The sequence below is a fragment of the Elephantulus edwardii genome, unplaced genomic scaffold, assembly GCF_000299155.1.
Source record: "Elephantulus edwardii isolate Elephantulus edwardi_28Jun2011 unplaced genomic scaffold, EleEdw1.0 scaffold00037, whole genome shotgun sequence".
Taxonomy (NCBI): Eukaryota; Metazoa; Chordata; class Mammalia; order Macroscelidea; family Macroscelididae; genus Elephantulus; species Elephantulus edwardii.
The window spans coordinates 14957226-14980266 of record NW_006399787.1 but is presented as its reverse complement, the minus strand read 5'-3'; the positions used below and the strand labels follow the sequence as shown (position 1 = coordinate 14980266).

General features: G+C 43.5%; 1 protein-coding gene across 2 annotated transcripts in view; it reads left to right on the top strand.

The window, feature by feature from the left end:
• The window catches only part of SIPA1L1 (signal-induced proliferation-associated 1 like 1), a 206981-nt gene extending 202030 nt beyond the window's left edge, over nt 1–4951 (top strand). The window contains exons 20-22 of one of the 2 annotated variants that reach the window (XM_006884722.1): nt 2743–2824; nt 4550–4721; nt 4753–4951. In XM_006884722.1, coding sequence (XP_006884784.1) covers nt 2743–2824; nt 4550–4693 — 226 coding nt within the window. In that variant the 3' untranslated portion in view covers nt 4694–4721; nt 4753–4951. Of the gene's footprint in view, nt 1–2742; nt 2825–4549; nt 4722–4752 lie in introns of those variants that run through there. The other variant, XM_006884723.1, reaches the window with a different exon arrangement.
• The last annotated feature ends 18090 nt before the right edge of the window (nt 4952–23041 follow it).

The following is a 23041-nucleotide window of genomic DNA, read 5'->3' as shown; positions in this document are numbered from 1 at the left end:
CTATTTTATTTTTTTTGTGTGAGTGTACCGTCAAATCAGATCTGACTGGTACAGGAGGAGATTGCCCCTCCTTCCCCGGCAGAGCATCTGGTGGATTCCAACCGTTTGCCTCTGGGATTGTAGTTGCAGCTCCTTGCCACTAGGCCACCAGAGCTCCCTAAAATTTTTTTTTAATTGTGATTTTAATGAAAGTTTACAGAAAACTTTGATTTGTGTACATTCATTGTTGCATATTTTCCTTCTTTCTCCCCAGTTCACTTAAAAAAAAAAATTCATTCTTGCATAATTCCCTCCCTGCCCCCGGGAGTCCACTTTACTATAAATCTCTTATTCTGACTGTTGTCATGAAAATAATGCTTAATCATAAAGTCTTTATAAGCAGTTCTTTCCTATATCTCTTCCAATGCAATGTTCATTATTTATCCCTCTTTTCTCAAGTTTCCCCCCCAATCCTCATGTCAGTCATGTTTTATAACAGTGGTGTTATGCAGTATTTGTTCGTTGATGACTGAGATATTTCACTCAGCATAATGTCCTCCAAGATCACCCATGTTGTAAAATACTTTATGAGTTCCTTGTTTTTCAGTGCTGTGTAGTATTCCGTGTGTGACAATACCATAGTTTGGTTTTGGTTTTTTGTTTTTTTGGTTTTTTGTTTTGTTTTGTTTTTTTTACTGTAGTTTTTCTATCCACTCATTTGTTGATGGGCACTTGAGTTGCTTCCGTCGCTTTCCTATTGTGAATAACGCAGCAATAAACAAGGATGTGCATATATCTGGGTGGCAGCTCTGGTTTCTTTAAGGTCATAAACCTTTACAGGAAGAAACTTCCCTTCTTTCTCCCATAGAGCAGCTGGTGAGTTTGAACCAAAAAACTTACCACCAGGGTTCCTTATCACTGGGACAGCTGGGGCGAGTAGAGCTATGTTTGGTTGGGTTGTCGAGGACTTTTTAAAACAATGGCAGCCTCAGGAGCAAGCCCAGATACATGCTATCTTAGCTGGAGGCCTCTAACAGAGAAAAGGCCAAATGAACAGCCTGTTCTCCAAAGGACGGACTATTGACACATCTCTATGGAATCATACGATGAGGGTGATGATTCGCTCTTTTTTTCTGTTATGTACAGGCAGAACAAATGCAAATAGCTTTTAATATTTCTGTTTCTCTTAAAACATGTGCTCACACACACAAAAATATGTTTTGGAGAGCCTCAAGAAGCCAAAACAAGCTACTGTGAGTTGCTTCACTGCTGACTATCTGAAGTTGGCTTGCGTCAGTCAGCCCTGCTAGGAGCTGAGACAGGGGATTCAGTGTCTTTGTCGGGGAAGGACACCTCATCACCTCATCCCCATCCTCTGCCTCATTGTCTGTTACAAGTCAACCCCATTTCTATTCCCCTGCCCCCTTGCTCTTCAACCCCACCCAAAATCTGACCAACTTTTAACAGTATGTAAAGTCAGCATCATCTGCAGAAGGCTATAAATTCCAACTGACCACTTCACTTTTAGGATCTACTCACTTTTAATTGTTGTGTTTGTTTTTTCATGTACGTTTGATGGTCATGATTATTCCATTATTGTGAAGTCTTCTTACACTTCTGTCACACTTTGCCTTTGGGATTTGTTGTCAATCTTGAATCAACAGAACACATAAACATTGTTCATTTCATGTAAAGAATTCTAACTTTGATTTGTTTGTGGCCAGGGGTGTGTGTGTGTGTAATGCAAAGCATTTATGATGTCAACATACACAACTCAGTACCTTTGAACTTTGATATTTAAAGTAAAGAATATCTTTTATTCTGATTCAAAAAAATTTTCAAAATTTTGTAAATCTATTCCATTGACCTCTGGAAAGGAACAATTGCAGGTTACCCAGTGACTGATTCTAGATTCTCTGGTGTGTTACTCTTGAATATGGGTGGAAGATAACGGGAAGTAAAGGTGATAAGCCCCAGGGCCTGGGCTTGCCCACTGTCTGAAATCTGTGGATGGTTGGGAAGCCCCTTGTCCTCTGGCTCACCCCTCTTTTGATGCTCAGCTAGCATGATATTACTAGTACTTACATAAAATGTATCACAGTGAGAAGAAGATTGCAGGCCTTATACTATTAATACACGCTGAGGACATTAGCTGGGGCTGACAGCTTTTGAAACAAGTAGCTTTCTTTTTTTTTTTTTGTAGCTTTCTTTTTAAAATCTACTTTAAGATACTAATTTTGACGGGATGAGCATCATAACACAGTTATGCAACTAAGCAAGTGGCCACTGACTTACTTTTGGAGGACGAATCAGAGACTTGTTACACTTGTTTTGATCCCAAGGGAAGACCTCCATCCGCACCCTCTCCATCTTGCAAACAAAATCACGGCCTGAGAGAGATCGCAGTAGGACTCAAGAAATCACTTCATCATGCTCCACTGGTGTCTGCCAGAAAGTACCTCTGGTGCTGCCAAAGAGGCCATTCCACTTACTATCCTGTTGTTGTTGTTTTCCTCCTCATAAAGTTGCAGTCTCTTTAACAAAAGGAGTTATCAAGTGGCTTTAATTCAAGTTCGAACTACCTTTTGTTAAGATGATCATTCTCTCACTGAAAGTGAAAATTCACGTTGGGTCACCGTACTAAGGAATTCCCATTGGAAATGATTTTTTAAAAAAAGAAGCATAGCTTCCTCTGGTTAAAATCAACACAGTCAGCCATGCAGGCTCCTGCCAACATGGTCTTTTGTTTCTCATTCCCTGCAGTAAAGATTCCTCTCCCACTCTGGCTTCTAAAGTGGACCAACTAGAAGGCATGCTGAAGATGCTTCGGGAAGATTTGAAGAAGGTAAACACTGTTCTCAAAGCAAATTGCCCCGTCTGTGCAAACTGCCTTTGTATGTGCATCTTTGTGAAGTGGTGACGTGCTGGTTTCCCTCTTTCTCTGTACATTTGTGTTGAGGGCAGTGTGGAGTACACTTCGCACTGGCACGTCAGTGCAAGGAAGCTTTCATGGTCACATGCACGGGAGAATGGTCCCCAAGCCTTTGAACCTCAGCCCGCCCCCTCGGAGCCCTCTCCCAATCTCCCACTCTGTGTCTAATGTGTCAATAGCCCAGGCTTGCATGTCATTGTTATTTAGGTTTTTGCACGAAGTGAATCCAGTATTTTGTTTGTTGAGAACTTTGATGCTTTCAAAGCAGCAAGTACCAAACAAAAACAGTTTAAAATGTAAGGTGGTCTTTATTAGCAAAGATGTAAAGTACACATTCGTGCCTTTGGATTCCAAGCAAACCCAGAGTGAAGTCTGCTTCCCAGGTTTCCTAGTCTCTTAACACCCAGCATTGACCAGAAGATTATCTTAACACCCAGTACAAGGTCATACTTTGGGTACGTGGCCAGGAGGGACCAGTCCTTGGAGAAGGACATCATGCTTGGAAGGGTGGAGGGATAGTGCAGGAGAGGAAGACCGAAGATAAGATGGATTGACTCAGTGACTGGAGAAATGGGATTATTAGGTCTGTCGGAGACAATGAGATTGGCTCAGCATAGGGCAAGGTTCAGAGCTAATGTACATAGGGTCTCAATAAGTCACAGGCAACTCAGTGGCACTTAATAATAATACAAGGCCATGTATGTAGAAGTTTGGGGGAAAAAGACACATGGAAATGGACCCAGGGCCAAAATGAGGTTCACAGATAGTCTCAGAGTTGACCAAGGTAAAGCACCCACTTGTCTCTCCACCTTGCATGTTACCTACTAAGCAAGGTAAACATGGGCTTATTTACTCATTTAGAGTGAGCAGTTTCACATATGGTTAAGACCTGAGCATGAAACCATTTTCTAAAGATAAGTAGCGGTGATGTTATGTGCCTTCTAGTCAGAACCAATTCATGGCAGACCCTTCAGGTTTCCAGAGGCTGTAAACCACAAGGGAGGAGACTGCCCATCTTTCTCCAACAGAGCAGCTGGTGGATTTGAACTGCCTGCCTTTGAGTTGACAGTGCAACTCATTACCCCCTAGGCCCCCAAAGCTCCCTAAAGATTAGTAAATAAGCACATTTAAGTCTGCTTACTTTGCAAACTGGGTACTCTATCTCTCTCACTCACATACTCACTGAGTTGGTTCCAGTTCATAGGGACCCTCCAACAGGTTTCTGAGAGAGTGTTAATAGGAAGGGGGGGCCCATCAGTAAGAAGATGCTGTGAGGCTTGGAGAGAGACTGCTACCAGCCATACCTAAAAGTGGAAAACACAAAATTGGTTCCCATGAGGCCAAACATGTCCGCCACGCTCCCGTACCCTTTTTCTACTCATCCTAACACCAGTCTTACTGCTTTACTGGGTTCACAACCTGATGCAATAGCTCACAGACCACACAGAACCGTTTTGGGGAAGTCTGAAGGTTATAATCCAGGGTAGTAGCAGAATCCAGTCAGGACAGTGAGTAGGTTTTTGAGCTGAAATTATCTAGTGCAGATAAGGAAGTAAGTACAGGAAACCATGCGGACCCTGCTTAGTGGGCACTCTGACACTGGCCACACCTCTTAGTTCTCTATACTTTGCCTCCCAGGAAAAAGAAGACAAAGCCCACCTTCAGGCTGAAGTTCAGCACTTGCGTGAGGACAACCTGAGGCTACAAGAGGAGTCCCAGAATGCCTCCGACAAGCTGAAGAAGTTCACAGAATGGGTCTTCAATACCATAGACATGAGCTAGGGAAGGCTGAGGCCGAAAGGAGGAGGGGGTCCGGGGAGACCTGGGAGTGTGTCTGGTAGCCAGGGCCTCAAGCTCCTGGCTGGCCATGCTGTTGTTGAAAGTGTCCTCAGAGCACCTCCCCAGCTTCCTACTCTGCCCCTAGTCGGGGAGTGCACAACACAATTGCAGATCAACAATCATTATCTGCCTTTTGTAGAAAAGAACACAAAAAAGTAAATAAAAATTTTAAAAAGTAAAATAAAAGTTTAACTGCTAAAATGTGAATGTCTTTATTTTTTTGCACAAAATATCTGTTAATGTATTTAAAAAGATTTCGGACCCAGAGCCAGGGGTCCCCTGGCCTTTCTGCCTCTGTTTCCATTAGCTCTTCTTATCTATTTCAGGTAACCCAAGCTTTCCCTCATTACTTTGACAGACATCACTGTTCCTAGGAAAATAAAGATTTTGTTTTGGTTTCATTTTTGTTTTGAATTGTTTATTCGGGAGGTGGGGAGGGTTACTTTCCTTACCTTTTTTCTTAAATATCCTACAGGGAGGGGTTTTTAGAAAACGCCTACCTCCCTTGAATGACTTGTGCATGAACTGATGCTGTTAGTTCTGTCTTCCCAAGACCAGCAGGCTGGGGCTATTTAACTTAGCAAGTCAGAAATCTGGAGAGGGAGAGGGTAGAGACAGTGCCAGAGGCCACCCTCCCTTGTACATCCTGCACTGTGACATCATTTCCTGCCCCGCTTCCTTCCCACTTCCCCCAGATGTCCCAGGTGCCTCTAACCCAGTGCTGTTCCCCGCCCCTTTTGGCTTAAGGTCTAAAGTGGAATCAGCCCCTGTACAGCTGCTTAGCTCCGAACATAAATTGGCTTCAGAATTCCTTCAGATAACAACCTTATTATGTGTATTTCTTGTCCCTGTTGTATACATTTTGGTCAAAAGCTTGTTTGAGATTTTAAAGATAAAAAATGTGATTTTTTTTTTAAGCTGGTAAAAATGACAAGGTATTCGCTTGCTCAAAATGATGATATGAATAAGTTGGTAAAGCTGCCTTTTAAAATACTTTGTCAGTATTTGTAACTAGGAAAAGATCAGAATTAATGTTAAAACTGTGAATGTTAAATGTCTTTAAGGAGCAATGGCTGTGATAATAGAATGGGCCTGACCCCCCAGTGAAATCTAAGCGCAGTATGCCCTGCATCATTTGGGAGCATCAAGAGGTCTTTGTTGATGAGGCTTTTTTGGACCTCAGGGACAGTGATCCAAGGCCCTCACAGCAGAGAGCAGAGACTGGGCCCACCAGTCTTTCTTGAGCTCAGGAGAGGACTTGATGGCTTTTGTTCTTGCCTTGATAATTGTCATTAAACTGGGGCATCTGCTCCATAGTTCCCTCCCCCATCCCGCATCCCGTAGCATCTCACCTCATTCCTCTCCATCAGTGAAAGGAACAGGTGCGTTTCCTCTCTGCTCCTCCCCACCCCCACCAGACTTTTCAGTTCTATAAGGTTTCGTTTGTGACTGTAATTTGTCCATGGTGGGTTTTTTTATTCTGATGTATCCTGGAAATAAGATTTCAGAGTGCTTTGTAAGGATTCCATTGTCTCTTTCTCTCTGACCAGCGTGAGGGGGGTTGTACATTGCCCTGATTTCTCTTTGTAAGTGAGATGCACCGCTAACAGCCAAGCATTCTGAAGTCTTGCTTATCCTTCTGAGTTTTGTTTTTAGTTTGTTTTACATTTTGTTTTGTTTGGGACTTGGGGCAAGCTATTTATTAGAGTTTGGCAACAGAGTTCTTGTTTGAAGCCTCTAAAGACTACTTGTAAAATTCAAACAATAAACTTCATTTTAAACACTCTTTTAAAAGGCTTTGGTATTATTGCTTGAGGTTCTCTTACTAGAAAGACCACCAAGTAACTTGCTGCTTAATTTTTTTTTTCTCAAGCTCCATTAACCGTGAAGATGATTCTTGAAAATGTCTCTTCCCTTTAGAATTTTAATAAGGTTTTTTTCTCTCTCTGTCCATATGTCCCGTGTTGCCTCTTCTACTTAGGCTTTTCTGTTTTCTGAGCACTTTATAATTAATTTACTTGTTGCTGTCCATGTGTGGATTTTTCCCTAACAACACTGCCATTCACCAAGACCAGCACATTTTCTGACTGTGTCTATTACATCTCCCAGTGCTGGGTGGTGTGTGCCCGAGGAGTACAAATGCGTACTGGCATTAGGCCGTGCAGAATATAATTAGAAAGGGTAATCTACTGGAAAAAAATTTATATAATGCCCAAAGCTGAACAAAACCAAAGTGTTTTAATCCACCCCATCACTGTTCCTCCCCAGTGGTGCTGCTAATTGAGAGCTAAAAGTAGCATTTGTTCCTTTAGCTGGGCTCAACCATTCCCAGATTGTAGAAACCTAGGGTGGGCTGAGAGACTGAACACCAGAAGATACTCAGAGGAACCACCTCAGGTTTGTGTCGGGTGGGGAGGGGGAGGTGTACACGGTATTTCTGAAGGGTTGGGCGTTTCTGGAAGAAACCCCTGGCCTGAATTCACAAAGGCTCTTAATCCATGAGTTTAGTGGTGGTTATTAAATATTGTCTCATCATTTTTTGCCTCACAGTGACCCCATGTGACAGATTAAGTAAGATTGCTCCATAGGATTTTCTTGATTGTAATAATCTCAGAAGCATCTTGTCGGATCTATCCCAAGATAAGGGCTTCCAGCCAGCACCCAAACACTTCAAGGTTTTTCACCACCAGAGTTGAATCCATTTAATAAAGTGCCCTCCAGATCTGTAGAGGGAAAACTGGATGGGATCACTAACTTTTCAGGTGGGAATAAAAAAGTGGCCAAGAGCACAGAAGGCCCCCAGCCGACTCGGCACACTCATGCATTTTGCTTCTAGTTAAACAGAATGGTGGCTTGAGCTCAGGGGGCCAGTCTACAGAAAGAGCTTCTAGCAACTGCTGCTTCCCAGGTCAAAGTCAAAAATAAAGTGCCACACTATGTCACAAGCACACATGCCCAAGGAAATCAGTCCTTGCTAACCACAAGCTTTCATTTTAAAATAATAATGCCAGGATAAGGTTGAACGTTTTTCTTCTGTAAGAGAATTATTAGAATCTGATTAAAAACATTGATTTAAACAAACTCAAATCCAGGCCTTAGCAGTTGTATTTCTTTATATAAACTCCTTTATCCCAGAACTTGGTTTCCTCATCTGGTAAATAATAACCTTATTTGATGGGTTAAGTGGAGTGATAACATGTAAAGCCAGTGACAGAATAAGCAGGTCTTCCATCTGTGGATAAAGGTTTCTATGTTTTTCTAAGACAGATGCCTGACATTAACAGCAGAGTGACATGATAGAACCAGAGTAAGCTTGTTCGCTCTGCTTTGTGTCAGTCTCCTGCTTTTAACACTCTGGGGTTCACTTTAAAACAACGATTTGAGTTTGCAACAGAATTACCTACACTATTTGTTCAAATACAGATTTCCAGACCAAACACCCAGAATCTATGATAATACAGGTCTTAGATGGAGTCATTTTCCCGGGAACATCTGATCACATTTTTATCTGTTTTCCCAACATGAGTAAAGTCTACTCAAAATTAGAGATACATACAATAGTGATAATAAGTGGTTTCTATGCCAGGGATGCATCCTATCTCCATACCTTTTCAACCTATATGCAGAACAGATTATCCGGGGGGCTGGGCTCTTTGAGGAGAAATGTGGGGTCAAGATTGGTGGACGATTTATCAACAACCTGCGTTATGCTGAAACAAGAGGACCTGAAGTGCCTGCTGCAGAGTGTCAAGGACTGCAGCCTACAATATGGATTGAGGCTCAATGTCAAGAAGACAAAGATTCTCACCACTGGACCAACTGGCAGCATCAGCATGGATGGTGAAGAGATTGAGATTGTACACAGCTTTAGTTTGCTTGGCTCCACAGTCAACAGTCTTGGCACCAGCAGCCAGGAAATTAAAAGGCGCATTGCCATGGGAAAGTCTGCTGTTAGGGACCTCTCCAAAGTACTGAAGAGCAGTGGTGTCTCTCTGGAGACTAAGGTGTGTTTGATACAGGCTATGGTCTTTGCAATCACTTGTTATGCATCAGAGAGTTGGACAATGATCAAGGAGGATAGGAGAAGAATTGATGCCTTTGAGCTGTGGTGCTGGAGAAGAATATTGAGAATACCATGGACTGCTAGAAAAACAAACAGATTTGTCCTTCCTGGAAAGGGTTAAACCGGGTGGCTCCTTGGAGGCAAGGATTCTGAGGCTCTGTCTAACATACTTTGGACATGTTGTGAGGAGAGGCTGGTCCTTGGAGAGGGACATCATGCTTGGGAGGGTGGAGGGACAGCGCAGGAGAGGAAGGCCCTCTATGAAGTGGATTGATTCAGTGACTGGGGTAATTGGGATGGGAGTGTCAAGAGACAGTGTGATTGGCACAGGACAGAGCGGAGTTTAGGGCTGTTGTACATAGGGTCGCTATGAGTCGCAGGTGACTCGACGGCACACAACAACAACAACAACAACAACTTGGTGGCTTGAAACACATTACTCTGTTAATGAGATTTCAGTGTATCTGAAAGTGTATTGCTTGGTTTTTGTTCTTTTTTAAAAATGCATAGAAAGATAAACTGTGTGCTAAGACAAACATTTGCATGACATCAGATCTAACCTATACCTGATTTAGTTTACATACAAATTCCACATAAAGATTTAGAAACAGAGCTCACTCATAATCAAAGGACTGTGTATGTATATTCTTCGGTGTTAGCACAGCGTCCAAGTCACAGAATATATTGTGGATGCTAAATGACACATGAATGCATTTCTAATTCCTACAGGTTACCAGGTGGTGATTTAGAAAGTGGACTTTAGAAGCATGAGATGTATGGCTGTTGTTTTAAAAGAAATCCGTATTTGTGTTCATTCCAAAGAACAATGATCCAACTGAATACAAAAATTATCAAAGAATATCATTACTACCACAAGTAAAATCTTGCTGCAACTAATTTGTAAATAGAGCAGTACATTGGCAGGGAGTTGCCAGAATTTTAAGACAGAGTCAGTCAGAAAAGGATGTGGAATGAGGACAGTCATTGCTGATGTCAGATGAGTCTTGGCTAAAAGCAGAGAATACCAGAAAGATACTTATCTGTGTTTTATTGACTATGCAAAGGCATTCAACTATGGGGATCATAACAGGTCATGGAGAACAGTACCAAGAATTGCAATCCCAGGAGATGTAATTTTGCTGGTGCATAACCTATGCATAGGCCAAGAAGTAGATATTCCTAGCAGAACCGGGACATACGGCACAACGTAAAATAGGAAAGCTGTGCATCAGGGTTGTCTTCTATGATACTTATTCAGTCTGCATGCTGAGCAAATAATCCAAGAACCTAGAGTAAATGATGAAAGCGGCAGCATCAGAATTGAAAGAAGATTCCTTGACAATCTGTGATACACAAATGGTACAACCTTGTTTTGCAGAAAACTTAAAGCACTAACTGATGAAGAGCAAAGACATTAGTCTTCAATAAGAATTCTACCTCGACATAAAACTCAGAACTGAACCAATAATCAAAATTATAAAGAAAAAATTGTGACATTGTCAATGGTTTCCTTTCACTTGGAGCCAAAACATTAATTGGAAGCAGCAAATATTCAAAAAACAGATTTCACTGGGCATATCACCTGCAAAGGTTCCCTTTAAAGTGCAAAGCAGCACTGATGTCTTCTGGTGGACTAATGTAGACCTGGGCCAAAGTGTGTTTTCAGTCACCTCTTATGCTAGCCATCATTTGTTAAGATTCACACAGTCAAATACCGTGTAGCTCATAACAAATTGACATCAATGACTGTAGATCCTAACAAATTATAGCTAACACTGAGAATAATAGGACTCCCAAAACACTATACTGCGCTCTTGCAAAATCTATACCTAGAACAAGACTGTTATGTCAACAGAACAAGGAAACACGACATGGTTTAAAATTAAGAAAGGTGTGTGTCAAGGTTGTATTCTTTCTCTACATCTCTTCAATCTATATGCTGAGCAAGTTATACAAGAAGCTGGACTATGAAGAAGAATGTGGCATCAGGATTGGAGGAAAACTCATCAATAATCTGTGTCTGCAGATGACACAACCTTTCTAGGTGTAAGTGAGGAGGACTTCAAGCACTTGCTGAAGAAGATTAAAAAAACGGCCTTCAATATGGATTGCATGTCAATGTCAAGAAAACAAAAGTTCTTGTCAATAGAGCAATAGGCACCATCATGATAGATGGAGAAAAGATTGAAGTTGTCAATGATTTCATCTTAATTGGATACACAGTCAGCACCCTTAGTACCAGTAGTCAAGAGATCAGGAGATATATTGCAGTGGGAAGATCTGTAATCAGAGACCTTTCCAAAGTCTTGAGCAATGATGTCAGTTTTAAGACTAAGGTGTGCCTGATTCAAGCTGTGGTCTTTTCAGTCACTTGCTATCTATCTGAGAGCTGGACAATAAGGATGACAGAAGAATAATTGATGCCTTTGAGTAGGAGTTGAGTGTTGGAGTACTGAATATCCATCCTATGGACAGTCAAAAGAGAAAACAGATATGTCTTGAAGAAAATGCAGCCAGAGAGTTCCTTGGAGGCAAAGATGATAATGCTTCATCTCGCATTCTTCACAAGTGTTGCTAGGAGAGGCTTATTCCTTGGAGAGGGACAACATGCTTGGCAGGGTAAAAGATCAACTCAAGAGAGGAAGATGTTTGATGAGATCGATTGACACAGTGATTGTCGCAATATGGCGTCAGGTGTGTCAGAGATGGAGAGGGTGGTTCAAGGCACAAGCTTCAGAGTCATTGTTCATGGGGTTGCTGTGAGTTGACTCAGTGGCATATAAAACCAACAACCACAGAAGTAGTTCATTCTTGTCCCACCTCCTGCAGAGAATTTGTATTACCGTGCTGTAGAATCATAAGCTACAGTTGAACAGGATCTCTAGGTGAGTCTCATGTATGCCTCATTCTAAAATGAATAGCCTGGGCATCTTGTGAAAACGTAGATTCTGATTCAGTCCAGTTGAGTGGAAAAGCAAATTCCTAGCAGCAGGTAAAAACTAAATGAACCAGTTCAAAGCCCTGTTCCATTTGTGTGTCTCATTATCCATTTACAACTTGAATGACCTAACAAAATGAGCTCTGGAAACCTTACTTCCTACTTTTAGCTAAATGCATTCCTTCAAGGATCTTGTTACATTATGACTGGTAAAGCTTATCACTCCTTTTCCTTCTCCAAAGTGTCATGTCTACTTAATCGGCTGATCCCCCACATGTCTATTAAAAGAGACTGTCACTTGCACCTTTGCTATACATTTCTATTACTCAGAAATGTGTTTACAAAATTACTTTCAACCCTTTGCCATAAAGGAGAAACCAACTAGCGACGGACCATCCTGTGCATTTTCAGAGGCTGTAAACCCCCTGGGAGGAGGTTGCCTGTTTCCTCCTGCAGCGCTCCCAGATTTGAAGTTCCAGAGAGGAGCCACCTTGGTGTTAGCAGTGCAACTCTCTGCCCGCCACTGTTATTAGGCTCCTGTCATCTAATCAGCTATGACTCATAGTGACCCTGTGAGCAATGGAGCAGACCCCTGGCCTCTCCTGTGCCATCCCATCATCTCTGCCACACTGGAGCCCATTGGTACAGTCATGATGTCAATCCACCTACCTCACTGAGGCTCTTCCTCTTGTTTGCTGACCTGCCACCTTCTCAAGCAGGATGTCCTTTTCCAAGGTCTGGTCCTTCCTAACAACACCTTCAAACTGTGTAGCCATCAGAACTCCATACTAGATGACTATTGTTGTTAGATGCTGTTGAGTCAAGTATGACTCAGAGCGACCTTGTGCACAACAGATCTGAACAATGCCCTTTTCTGGGCCGTCCTCACCATCTCTGACACACTTAAGCCCGTTGCTGCAGTCATCGTGTCAATCCTTCTCATTTGGAGTATATTCCTCTCTCTTGCTGACCCTCCACCTTTCCAAGCATGATAAGCAATAGTGCCTCCAAGGAGCACTCTGGCTGCACCTTTTCCAAGACATTCATTCTTTTGGCAATCCGTAGGATATTCAGTACTCTTCTTCAACACCACAACTCAAAGGCATCAGTTCTTTTTCTGTCATCATTGTTCATTGTCTCAGATGCACAACAAATGGTTGAAAAGACCATGGCCCGAATCAGGCACACTTTAGTCTTCCAGCTGGTATCATTGCTCTTCAGTATTTTGGAGAGGTCCCTAAAAGTATCTTGCCCAAAACAATAGTCTTCTTATCTCTGGGCAGCCTGTCCCAAGGATGTTTATTGTGGATCCAAGTAAGATAAAATCATTGACAGTTTCAATCCTTTCTCAGTCTATCATGTATGAGGAGGAATGTGGCTTTAGGATTGGAGGAAGACTCCTCAACAACCTGTGTGATGTAGATGACACAACTCTGCTGGAACTGAGGAGGGCCTGAAGCACTTGCTGCAGAAGGTCAAGGACTGCAGCCTTCAATATGGATTGAAGCTCAACATCAAGAAAACAAAGATTCTCACCACTGGACTGATTGGCAGCATCATGACAGATGGTGAAGATACTGAGATTGTTAACAGCTTCAGTTTGCTTGGCACCACAATCAACACCAGCAGCCAGGAAATCAAAAGATGAATTGCATTAGGAAAGTTGGCTATCAGGGACCTCTCCAGAGTACTGAAGAGCAATGATGTCAATCTGGAGACTGAGGTACACCTGATCCAGGCCATAGTCTTTGCAGTTGTTTGCTCTGCTTCAGAGAGCTGGACAATAACTAGGGATGATAGAGAATTGATGCCTCTGAGCTGTGGTGCTGGAGAAGACTTGAATATACCATGGACTGCCAGGAGAACAAACAGGTTCATCCTAGAGGGGGTGAAACCCGGCTGCTCCTTGGAGGCAAGGTTCTGAGGCTTTGTCTGGCATACTTTGGGAAGGTTGCAAGGAGGGAACACTTCTTAAGAGAGGAACATTATGCTTGAAAGGGTGAAGGGACAAAGAGAGAGGAAGACCCTCGATGAGATGGCTTGACTTAGTGACTGGCATACTGAGCGTAGTGTGTCAGGGACAGTAAAGTGTGCACAGGATAGAGCATGTTTCAGGGCTATTGTACACAACCCGAGAGCACATAACAACAATTTACTTTCGGCAAGCAAAGTTATGTCATCTCTATAATGCAAATTGTTGGTGAGTCTTCCTCCAATCCTGATACCATGTTTTCTTCAGAGTCTAGCTTCAAGAACAGGATAACTGTGCATCAGTAAAATCCAGTTTGTTTGTTTGTTTGCTTGCTTGCTTGTTTTAAAATGTAAATGTAAAATGAAGGTTCCTCAGTTCAGCACTGTGACCGCTCTGAGCTGGTCCTAACAAGCTTAAGTTAGTGCCCCTGAATCCCATAAGTAAACCCAGAGAAACAATTTCTTTCTCCAGCCTCCTCTTACACACCCTCACAGACATACACACATATGCACAGATACACAGACACACTTCCTCTCCCAGGCCTGCCCTAACCAATGCTGTGTTTCTGGCAGTGAAAGCTCTTAGGAAATACTTTGAAGACTTTTTTTTTTCAAATTCGAATTGTAAAGGAGAAGGGACTGATAAAGTTGCCTGGAGGAGGTTCTTTAGTTACTTTCTGAAGAGGTAAGGAAAGATTTACAACTGACCAAGTAATTTTTAGTCATGATCCATTTTAAAAGCTTGAGGATTAAAAAAAAAAAAAAAGACTGGAGGCTAGCAGTTCCAATGACTGAAGGCCTGGAATCCAGCTTTCCTGTATCTTTACTGAAAATTATCAGGAAGTAAATCACAAAGAGAATTCAATGCAAATGAAGCCAAGCTCTTTCTATTGAAAATCTTCCTTGACTCAGGAGGGAGGGGTCAGCAAATACAATGCAGGAATCCAGTAAACCCTGAAGGATTGCCTTAGTGCCTCAGGGTGAGCTCCAGTCATTTAATACGTTTAAACTTTGCTCTGAAATATGCTTAGCAACCCCCTCTCCTTTTTTAAAGTTACTACAAAGACAAACTCAGCCCATTGTGGACATTATTTCACATTAATAATGTCAACCATATGCCTACAACATAATCTAGCTTAAGTAAGAAAGATTCCAACCAGAGTATAGGCTAGGACTTCATCCATATACAGAAGTACAAGCAATTCCACTTGGAAGACCAGACCTGAGAACTGGGAGGTATAGGTAGGGCATTACTCTATATATGTGTCTGACAATCTGTAGGAAACCAACCTTGATCTTTATAATCCTAGAAGACAGAACAGGGGCAGCGGATGCAACATACAGGGGAGATATTTTGGGCTCCAAAGTGATTAATTGTTCAAGGACGATTAAATGGTCTCCTGGATTTGAAGCTGAGAACTTTCAGTTAGACTAGGATCCATTTTGCCAAGAAGTTGTCATCTCTGTGTTCTATTGTTTACAGGGTTTTTGGTGTGTCAGGGACAGTAAAGTTGGCACAGGATAGAGCATGTTTCAGGGCTATATTACATGTTACATGGCCAGTATTGTTCCAACTCTGTCTTAACCTGTCCACCACGGCTGACACTGGTGGCATAGCTTTCAACATCACAACAACCCATAAGTTCCCACAGGTAAATGGTACAGCAAAGTGACAGACAAGCGCTGCACTAATAAGAACAATGACAAACAGACAAGTATATTGATACTTTATTCTAGAAAGTAATTAGAAATATCCAGATCGTTCCTCCAATACTGACAGGTAAGTGCTGTACCTCTTGCTGCCGGAGCTAGGTGAATCCTCCAGGATTGTGGCCGCATGGGGCCCAGGTGGGTGTTGAAATGTCCTGACTAAACTCACAGCTGGCACATTGGGGTAATATCCTGGATATGGATGTTAAGGGCACAGCAATGTCTCGGCTGTAGCTTTGATTTTCGAATAATGGTGAGAGGAAGAATGGACTTGGGAGAGAGGAGACTTTACAGGTCTTCAACGGTCTCTTCTATAAAATAGAGATCTTCTTCCTATGGCTTTTGTTAAAGAATATGTCAGCTTGGCCCAATTGTGGGCCAATATACAGGTCAAAGAGCCGTTGAGAGGCCCACGCCAAGGCTCTCAGACTTAGGAGATGCATTAGCATCTCTAAAAAAAGTAAAATGAAATAAAATAAATCCATTCTAATCCTTGGGCTGCAGGCCCAGAGAGTGTCAATAATAGACCCTGAAGTTGAGCTTTCTTAAGTCAGGGAGTAGCATGTGAAAGTAAAGCAGGAGGTGAAAGTCTGCCTTGGGATTCCCTTGTCTTCCTCTGTGGGTGGATGGTGGACTTCTCTGTGACAGGAGGGCAGAGATACCTTTAGAGCCGTTTTCTCAGTGGCTGGTCATTCTCAGCCTTATTCACCCTACTCCAGAAGCACTTGCCTATGGTGAACAAGCTAAAATCATTGCTCCAAAACCAATTTCTAAATATTGTATAAGACTCATTAGAGCAAACTGCAGCAAGGTTAATTTTATACTCTGGCCTAATGGGATCTCATTATTGATTGTTGCTGCCGTAAGCCACTATTAGTTCTGGATCATTATCAATAAGCAGGCAGGACTCATGTTAAAGGAATAAATTCTTTTACAAGGATCAGCACAAAGCTGGTTCTTACGGAGCAGATGTTAAAGAAGTCCCAGTGTCCAACTTTCCTAACTGGTGTAGCACTCTAACATCTCTAACTAACACCAACTACCCCCCTCCCCTCACTACTCTCCAGTCCATCCTGGGATTTGATAAATCTGTGGATTTTGTTCGCTGTCTTCTCACATGAACTCGAAGTTAAATGGTGTATTAATACAGTAACAGTGTGCAACTCGGGATCAAGATCAAGTTGGAAGTAACAGAGACAACACAGGATTGGACTCTTTGATCATGCTGGCTGCTTCTTGCCCTCTGCTTCGGGCCCTTGTTTGTCACCAGGCTCTTCTGGGGCCCTTCTCCATCAAGTGATTCCAGGTCTGACAAGCCTCACTGCAGCCAACTTGTGCTAGTCTCCTGCTTCTTGTCACCTGGTGCCACGATGGTTCTTGCTACTGCGGCATCTCCTGTTGTCTTCTGTTACAGCTTCTCTGCGTATCTCCCTCTAACAGGATGAGAAAACTAAGTGACCAGCTCCCTCATTAAGGTTCCATACAACTTATTTGCATAAGCAGCAATTGGTTTGAATTTCTTTGACGGGCCACGAACACCAGATTTGCATGATCCCATCCAATCATTGTGTAGAAGTCACAAAGACGGACCATATTAAGTAATTCACTGCACTGCATATGTTCTGTTAAGGTTGGGCTCCACTTTTTAGTGATGCAAAACCAAAGAGACTAACAGTTTAAACTTCTAAGCCCATCTGGTTGGAAAACCCTGCCCAAGGTCCCTACAGTCAGCTTGCTAAAGTAACAGCCTGGGAGGAATAAAATAGGCCCAGTTCCCCTGTGTAAAGCCCACCCGAAGTCCAAATGCCTCCCACCACCAGCCAAGGACTCTCGGAGGGTGCCTGGAAGTCCGCGTTACCTGCCAGGACCTCTTCTGTTCACTGGTGTTCCATGAGCACTTAACAAACTGCCTTGTATTTTGGTGGCTTCAAGCAACAATCAACTTATTCTACAAAATTTCATGGGTCAGAAACCTGGGCAAGGCTCCGCTGGGTGATTCTTCTGCTCCATGTGGCATAGCCTGAGGCTACTCTGGTATTCGGTTGGCAGCTGGGCTGGTTTAGATCACACACAATGGCCCCATTCACATTGCTGGAATCTTGATGAGGACGGTCAGAAGGCTGGGCTCGCAGGGGCTCCTGCCTTCTCCACACGGTCTTGGGGCCATTCCACATGCTCTTTCCATTATGTTAGACTTCAAACACAGGGCTTGGGACTTCGGGAAACTAAGGTAGACCAACTCTCAAGGAAGTTGTGTCATGGTTCATCCCTCCACCAGGCTCTCTTTATTCAAGTCTCAACCCTACTGAGGCCTATTCTCCTTTCACAAACTCCTAAATCCTTCATTAGAATTAGAATACCAAAAGTTTTCTCTGGAGCCAGAGAAACAGGGTCGAATATTAATTTCACGTGAGAAAAGTGACCCCCCCGGCTCAGTGGGTCGTGGGGACAAGCAGGCTCTTCAATCCCACTGTTCTGTGAGGCCCCATCGCTCCTCCCACCCCCACTCCCTGGCCGTGTGTCAAATGGTTATTGGGTGAATGAACGCTCCCATTCGTTTTACCAATTTGCTCAGAAAAGATAGGCAGAGCTAGAGGACCCCAGCTCCCAGGTGAAACCTCAGACCATCTTTGCCTGGAGACGTTCAGAAATGTCATGGTCAAGGTGAATGTCAACCTGACTGTGCGGGTTGGTCCAGCCAAGACTCAGGGCCAGCAGGGCCAGCGGAGGCCTTTATTCTGTGAATGAATCTTGAAAACTCGGGCCCCTTTCCTAAGAACTCAAGCTGTGCCATGTATTTTGTGTAGCCCCTGCAATCTCCCAAAGACCGTGTAGGGGTCCCTGGCCGGACTGGCAGGAGGAAGCTGGCACAGCAGGTAGGAAGGAGGTCTGCACTGGAAGAAGAAACTCAGCAGGCAAAGCTGCGAGAGGGAATGTTCCCTCGCTTCCTCCTCCGCAGCACCAGGATCCTCTCACCAAGTGGCAGCCAGTTGCCAGGGACGTGAGGCGCTAGGATTCGGCTTTGCTGTGACTGTGACACGCTCCGCTTGGCCGGCTGGCGGCACTGAGAGAATGCTGTGCCTTCTGTGCCTTGAGATTGACCGTGAGCCGTATGTGGGGGTTCTGTCAGCTTCCTCCCTTGCAGTCTCCCTCCTCCCGCATGCCCTGCCAGCTGGGCCCACCTCATCCTTAACTGCCCAGAGACCTGGCCATGAGCAGTAGCAGGAGGGGGCGTCAAGCAGTGACATCCCTCGGCATGCTGTCACACCGCTCCTGTATTGATCCATGCAAATGGGGCTTAGGAAACATATTTTTATTTTTGTAACTAAATAAGGGATTATTATTAATTATTTATTATTATTATTATTATTATTAATTATTTTTTATTATTTTTTTTATTAATTAGTATTATTTTTTTTTGTACCATCAAATCAGATCTGACTGGTACAGGAGGAGATTGCCCCTCCTTCTCCAGCAGAGCATCCGGTGGATTTGAACCACGCACCTCTAGGATTGCAGTGCAGCTTCTTGCCACTAGGCCACTAGAACTTGTCAAAATAAGGGATTTTTAAAATTGAAAGAGCATCTACTGAAACATTGCCCAAGAATTTCATTGACAGTCATGTTGATGCCACCCCATCTGACAGTGCGCCCCAGAGTGGTTTGTACCTGCTTTACCTCCCCAGAGACACCAACAGCTTGTAGGACAGCGCTGCGCTCCAGGGGAGAGTCACACCCTGACGTGAGGCCTCTAGTGAGTGCAGACCCTGCGTCGCAGGCACTCTGTAGGAAGGATGCTGTTCAGAGGAAGAAAGCAAACGTCCTGCTCCCTTTAAGCTGTCCAGCCTCCCATCTGAAGCCGGAAGGCCCTCTCCATGCCCCAAGCTCACTGTCAAATCTCCACCTCTACAGCTTCTGTTCTGTGCACAGCCTCAATGAGAAGAGGGCGGCAAAGAGTACTCAGACAGGGCCAAACACAGGTTTCCCTCTCTTCAAGCAGGAAGGATACTTCTTTCTTTTCTTGCATTTTTAAATTAATTTTAATGAAAGTTTACAGAGCCTTTGGATTTCCACTCATTACTTGTTTCACTTTTCTCCCTGCCCACCCCTCCCCCCACAGTACACTCTTCTCTCTGAAAAGTAAAAGAAAAATTCTTTCATGGTTATATAACCCCTCCTCCCAAGCCCACTTCACTATGCAGCCTTCTTTCTGGACTCCTGTCATGACAATAATACCTCATCATATATCCCTTTTAAACAGTTCTCTTCCTCATCTGTTTCAATGCAGTATACATCATTTATCCCATCTTTCTCAGTCTCCCCCCAACCCCGATGTCAGTCCCATTTTAGAACAGTGGCATGATGCAGTATCTGTCTTTTTGTGACTGAGATATTATACTCAGCATAATAGGACACCATTTTTCAGCCCTTCCTGCAAGCAGAGGAACATGGCACTCAGTCTGTCCAGAGTGGTGACGTACACAGGAGCTTCATGTTCTGGTGTCATGGCTTTTCTGGATGTCCGTAACCAGACAGAATCAAAGAATGTCCTGTCTTGTTCTAATTACTATCTAGTAGTGAGCAGGCATACAATCTGGTACACATTTGCGATATTTCTAATGTGCTGCTAGCTAAGAATGGGATGTCCGTTCAAACCCAAGAGTGACTCTGGGACTTCAAGGTTCTTAGCCTGTTTTGCAGAGGAGGACGCGGAGGCTCAGAGAGCTTCGGGGGAGTCAAACAGCTGAGTCTGAACACAGGTGTGTTGGTGCCCTGTGAGCTTGGAGATGGGAGCGGAGACCATCAGGAGCCCACCCCTGCTCCCGGCACCAAGAATGTTCTTCTTGAAATCTTTCTCAAGACAAATCTCACCCCAGCTTTTGGATCACCACACAGATTTGATTCAGTCTGTCAGTGGAAATGGTACGACCCTGGCGCAGAGTACAGTTTGCTGAGGAGTCAGCCCTCACTCCTGGGGACCCCACGTGTACTGAGTACACAGCCGCTCTCACAAGGCTGTGACTCTAAGAGGCAGATCACCAGACCTTTCTTCAGAGGCACAGCTGCCTGAGTGGAAACTGCTATATTTGGGTTAAAAAGTAGTAATATTAGTATTACTATCTGTGTTTCATTGATTATGCAAAGGCATTTGACTGTGTGGATCATAACAAACTGTGGCTGACTCTGAGAAGAATGGGAATCCCAGATCATTTAATCGTGCTAATGCGAAACCTATACTTGGACCAAGAGGCAGTCGTCAGAACAGAGCAGGGCAACACTGCATGGCTCAAATTGGGAAGGGTGTACGTCAGGGATGTATCCTGTCTCCATACCTTTTTAACCTGTATGCGGAGAAGATTATCAGAGAGGCTGGGCTCTATGAGGAGAAGCGTGGCGTTAGGATTGGTGGGCGATCTATCAACAATCTGCGTTATGCAGATGACACAACTTTGCTCGCTGAAACTGAGGAGGACCTCATGCACTTACTGCAGAGGGTCAAGGACTGCAGCCTTCAATATGGACTGAGGCTCAATGTCCAGAAGACAAAAATTCTCACCATTGGACCAATCGGTAGCATCAGGATGGATGGTGAAGAGATTGAGATTGTTCACAGGAAATAAAAAAATGTATTGTGATGGGAAAGTCTGCGGTTAGGGACCTCTCTAAAGTACTCAAGAGCAACAGTGTCTCTCTGGAGACTAAGGTGCGCCTGATACAGGCCATGGTTTTTGCAATCACTTGTTATGCATCAGAGAGTTGGACAATGACTAGGGAGGGTAAAAGGAGAATTGACGCCTTTGAGCTGTGCTACTGGAGAAGAGTATTGAATGTACATTGAACTGCCAAGAAAACAAACAGATTCATCCTAGAGAGGGTTAAACCAGGCTGCTCCTTGGAGGCAAGGATTCTGGGGCTTTGCCTGACATACTTTGGACATGTTGTAAGGAGAGACAGGTCTTTAGAGAGGGACATCATGCTGGGTAGAGTGGAGGGACAGCGCAGGAAGGGGAAGACCCTCTATGAGGTGGATTGATTCAGTGACTGGGGTAGTCGGGATGGGTGTGTCAGAGGCAATGAGATTGGCACAGGATAGAGCAGGGTTTAGGGCTGTTGTACATAGGGTCGCTATGAGCCGCAAACGACTTGACAGCACATAACAACAACAACAACATTAATATTAGTAAAATTAGTAATATTAGTCGTAATAGTAGTGCCATCCACCCTGGACCACATGCTCACTTTAAGAAAATCAGGTGTTATAAGTTAAAAGTTGCTCAGCTGCATTACCTCAAGGTTCTCCTTACAGGTAGTTCACTCAGGTGTCTTGTGAAACGCAGATTAATCACTGAGTGAGAGGCAGAAGGAAGAGGAGGGATTGTCTCCTGCCAGAGGGTCAGAACTGAAGACAAAGCTCTGTTGGGATTGCATTGTAAGTCTTTGGAAAGAAAAACAGATTTCAGAGGGCAAAAATATTGTTTACAGTGATTTATCAGGGAGTTCTGGCCACCTAGTGGATGGGGAGTTGAGCTATCAACTCAGAGGTGGGCAGTTCAAATTCACCAGTTGCTTGTTGGGGTAAAAAGATTGGCATTCTCCTTCTGTGTGATTTACAGCCTCTGAAAACCTGCAAGAGGGTCAGCGGTGGGTCAGTTCTGACCTGATAGCAGTGCATGCGAGTGTTTTAGGGCTACACCAGCACTGCCAGCACTACTTGTTCATGTGATTCAAGGTGACCAACCCCGTGTGTGTCAGAGCAGAGCTGTGATAACGATTTTCAAGTACTGATTCCCCACCCTCCAGAAGTAGATAGCCAGGTCTCACTTTAAAGGTGCTTGCTTGTAGGAGGACCCAAGCTTCTAAACTTCTACTTATTAGTTGTGTTGACAGTTTTTATTACTCAGCTTGTGTGAGAAGATAGGATAGTGAGGTCCTTTGGGCCCCGTTTCTGTTCCCCTAGAAAGCATTATTAGAGCAAACGCCTTGTTTTCTGTGGGTCCCAACTTGAACATAGAAAAAGACTAGTTCTAAGTGTTCCCTTTTAAAGTGGTAGCTTGAACCTCAATGGAAGGCTGCTGGCGCCCTCTGCTGTCCACTTCTTATTCTTGCATACACGTGTTGGTTTCAGACATGGCCTCATTCAGAATTTGAAACTCTCTATTTGAGCAAGATCTGTAGCTCTCTCAGAGCTAAAATGTTAGCTAAGTCTCAAAGTATTAAATAAAATATGCAACAATGTATGAGTGGAAATCCAAAGTCTCTGTAAACTTTCATTAAAATGTCAATGTTGTGTTGTTGTTGAGTGTCATCTAGTCGTAGACGACTCAGCGATCCTATGAACGAAAGACCTGAGCACTGTTCATAGAGCTTCCAGAGGCAAGTCATTTTGGAATTTCAATAATAATTTAAAAATTTTAATTGAATATAAAAGTATTTTTATTTACTTTTTGGCACTCATGATTTATAGATTAGGGAACCTTTGGTGGAAAAATCCAAAGCTTTGCGTTGTGATGTTGGGGAAGAGTACTGAGCAGATCTAAAGAGCAGTGATATCAGTTTAAAGACTAAGTTTCATTTTATCCAAGTCAGGGTCTTTTCAGCATCTTCCTCT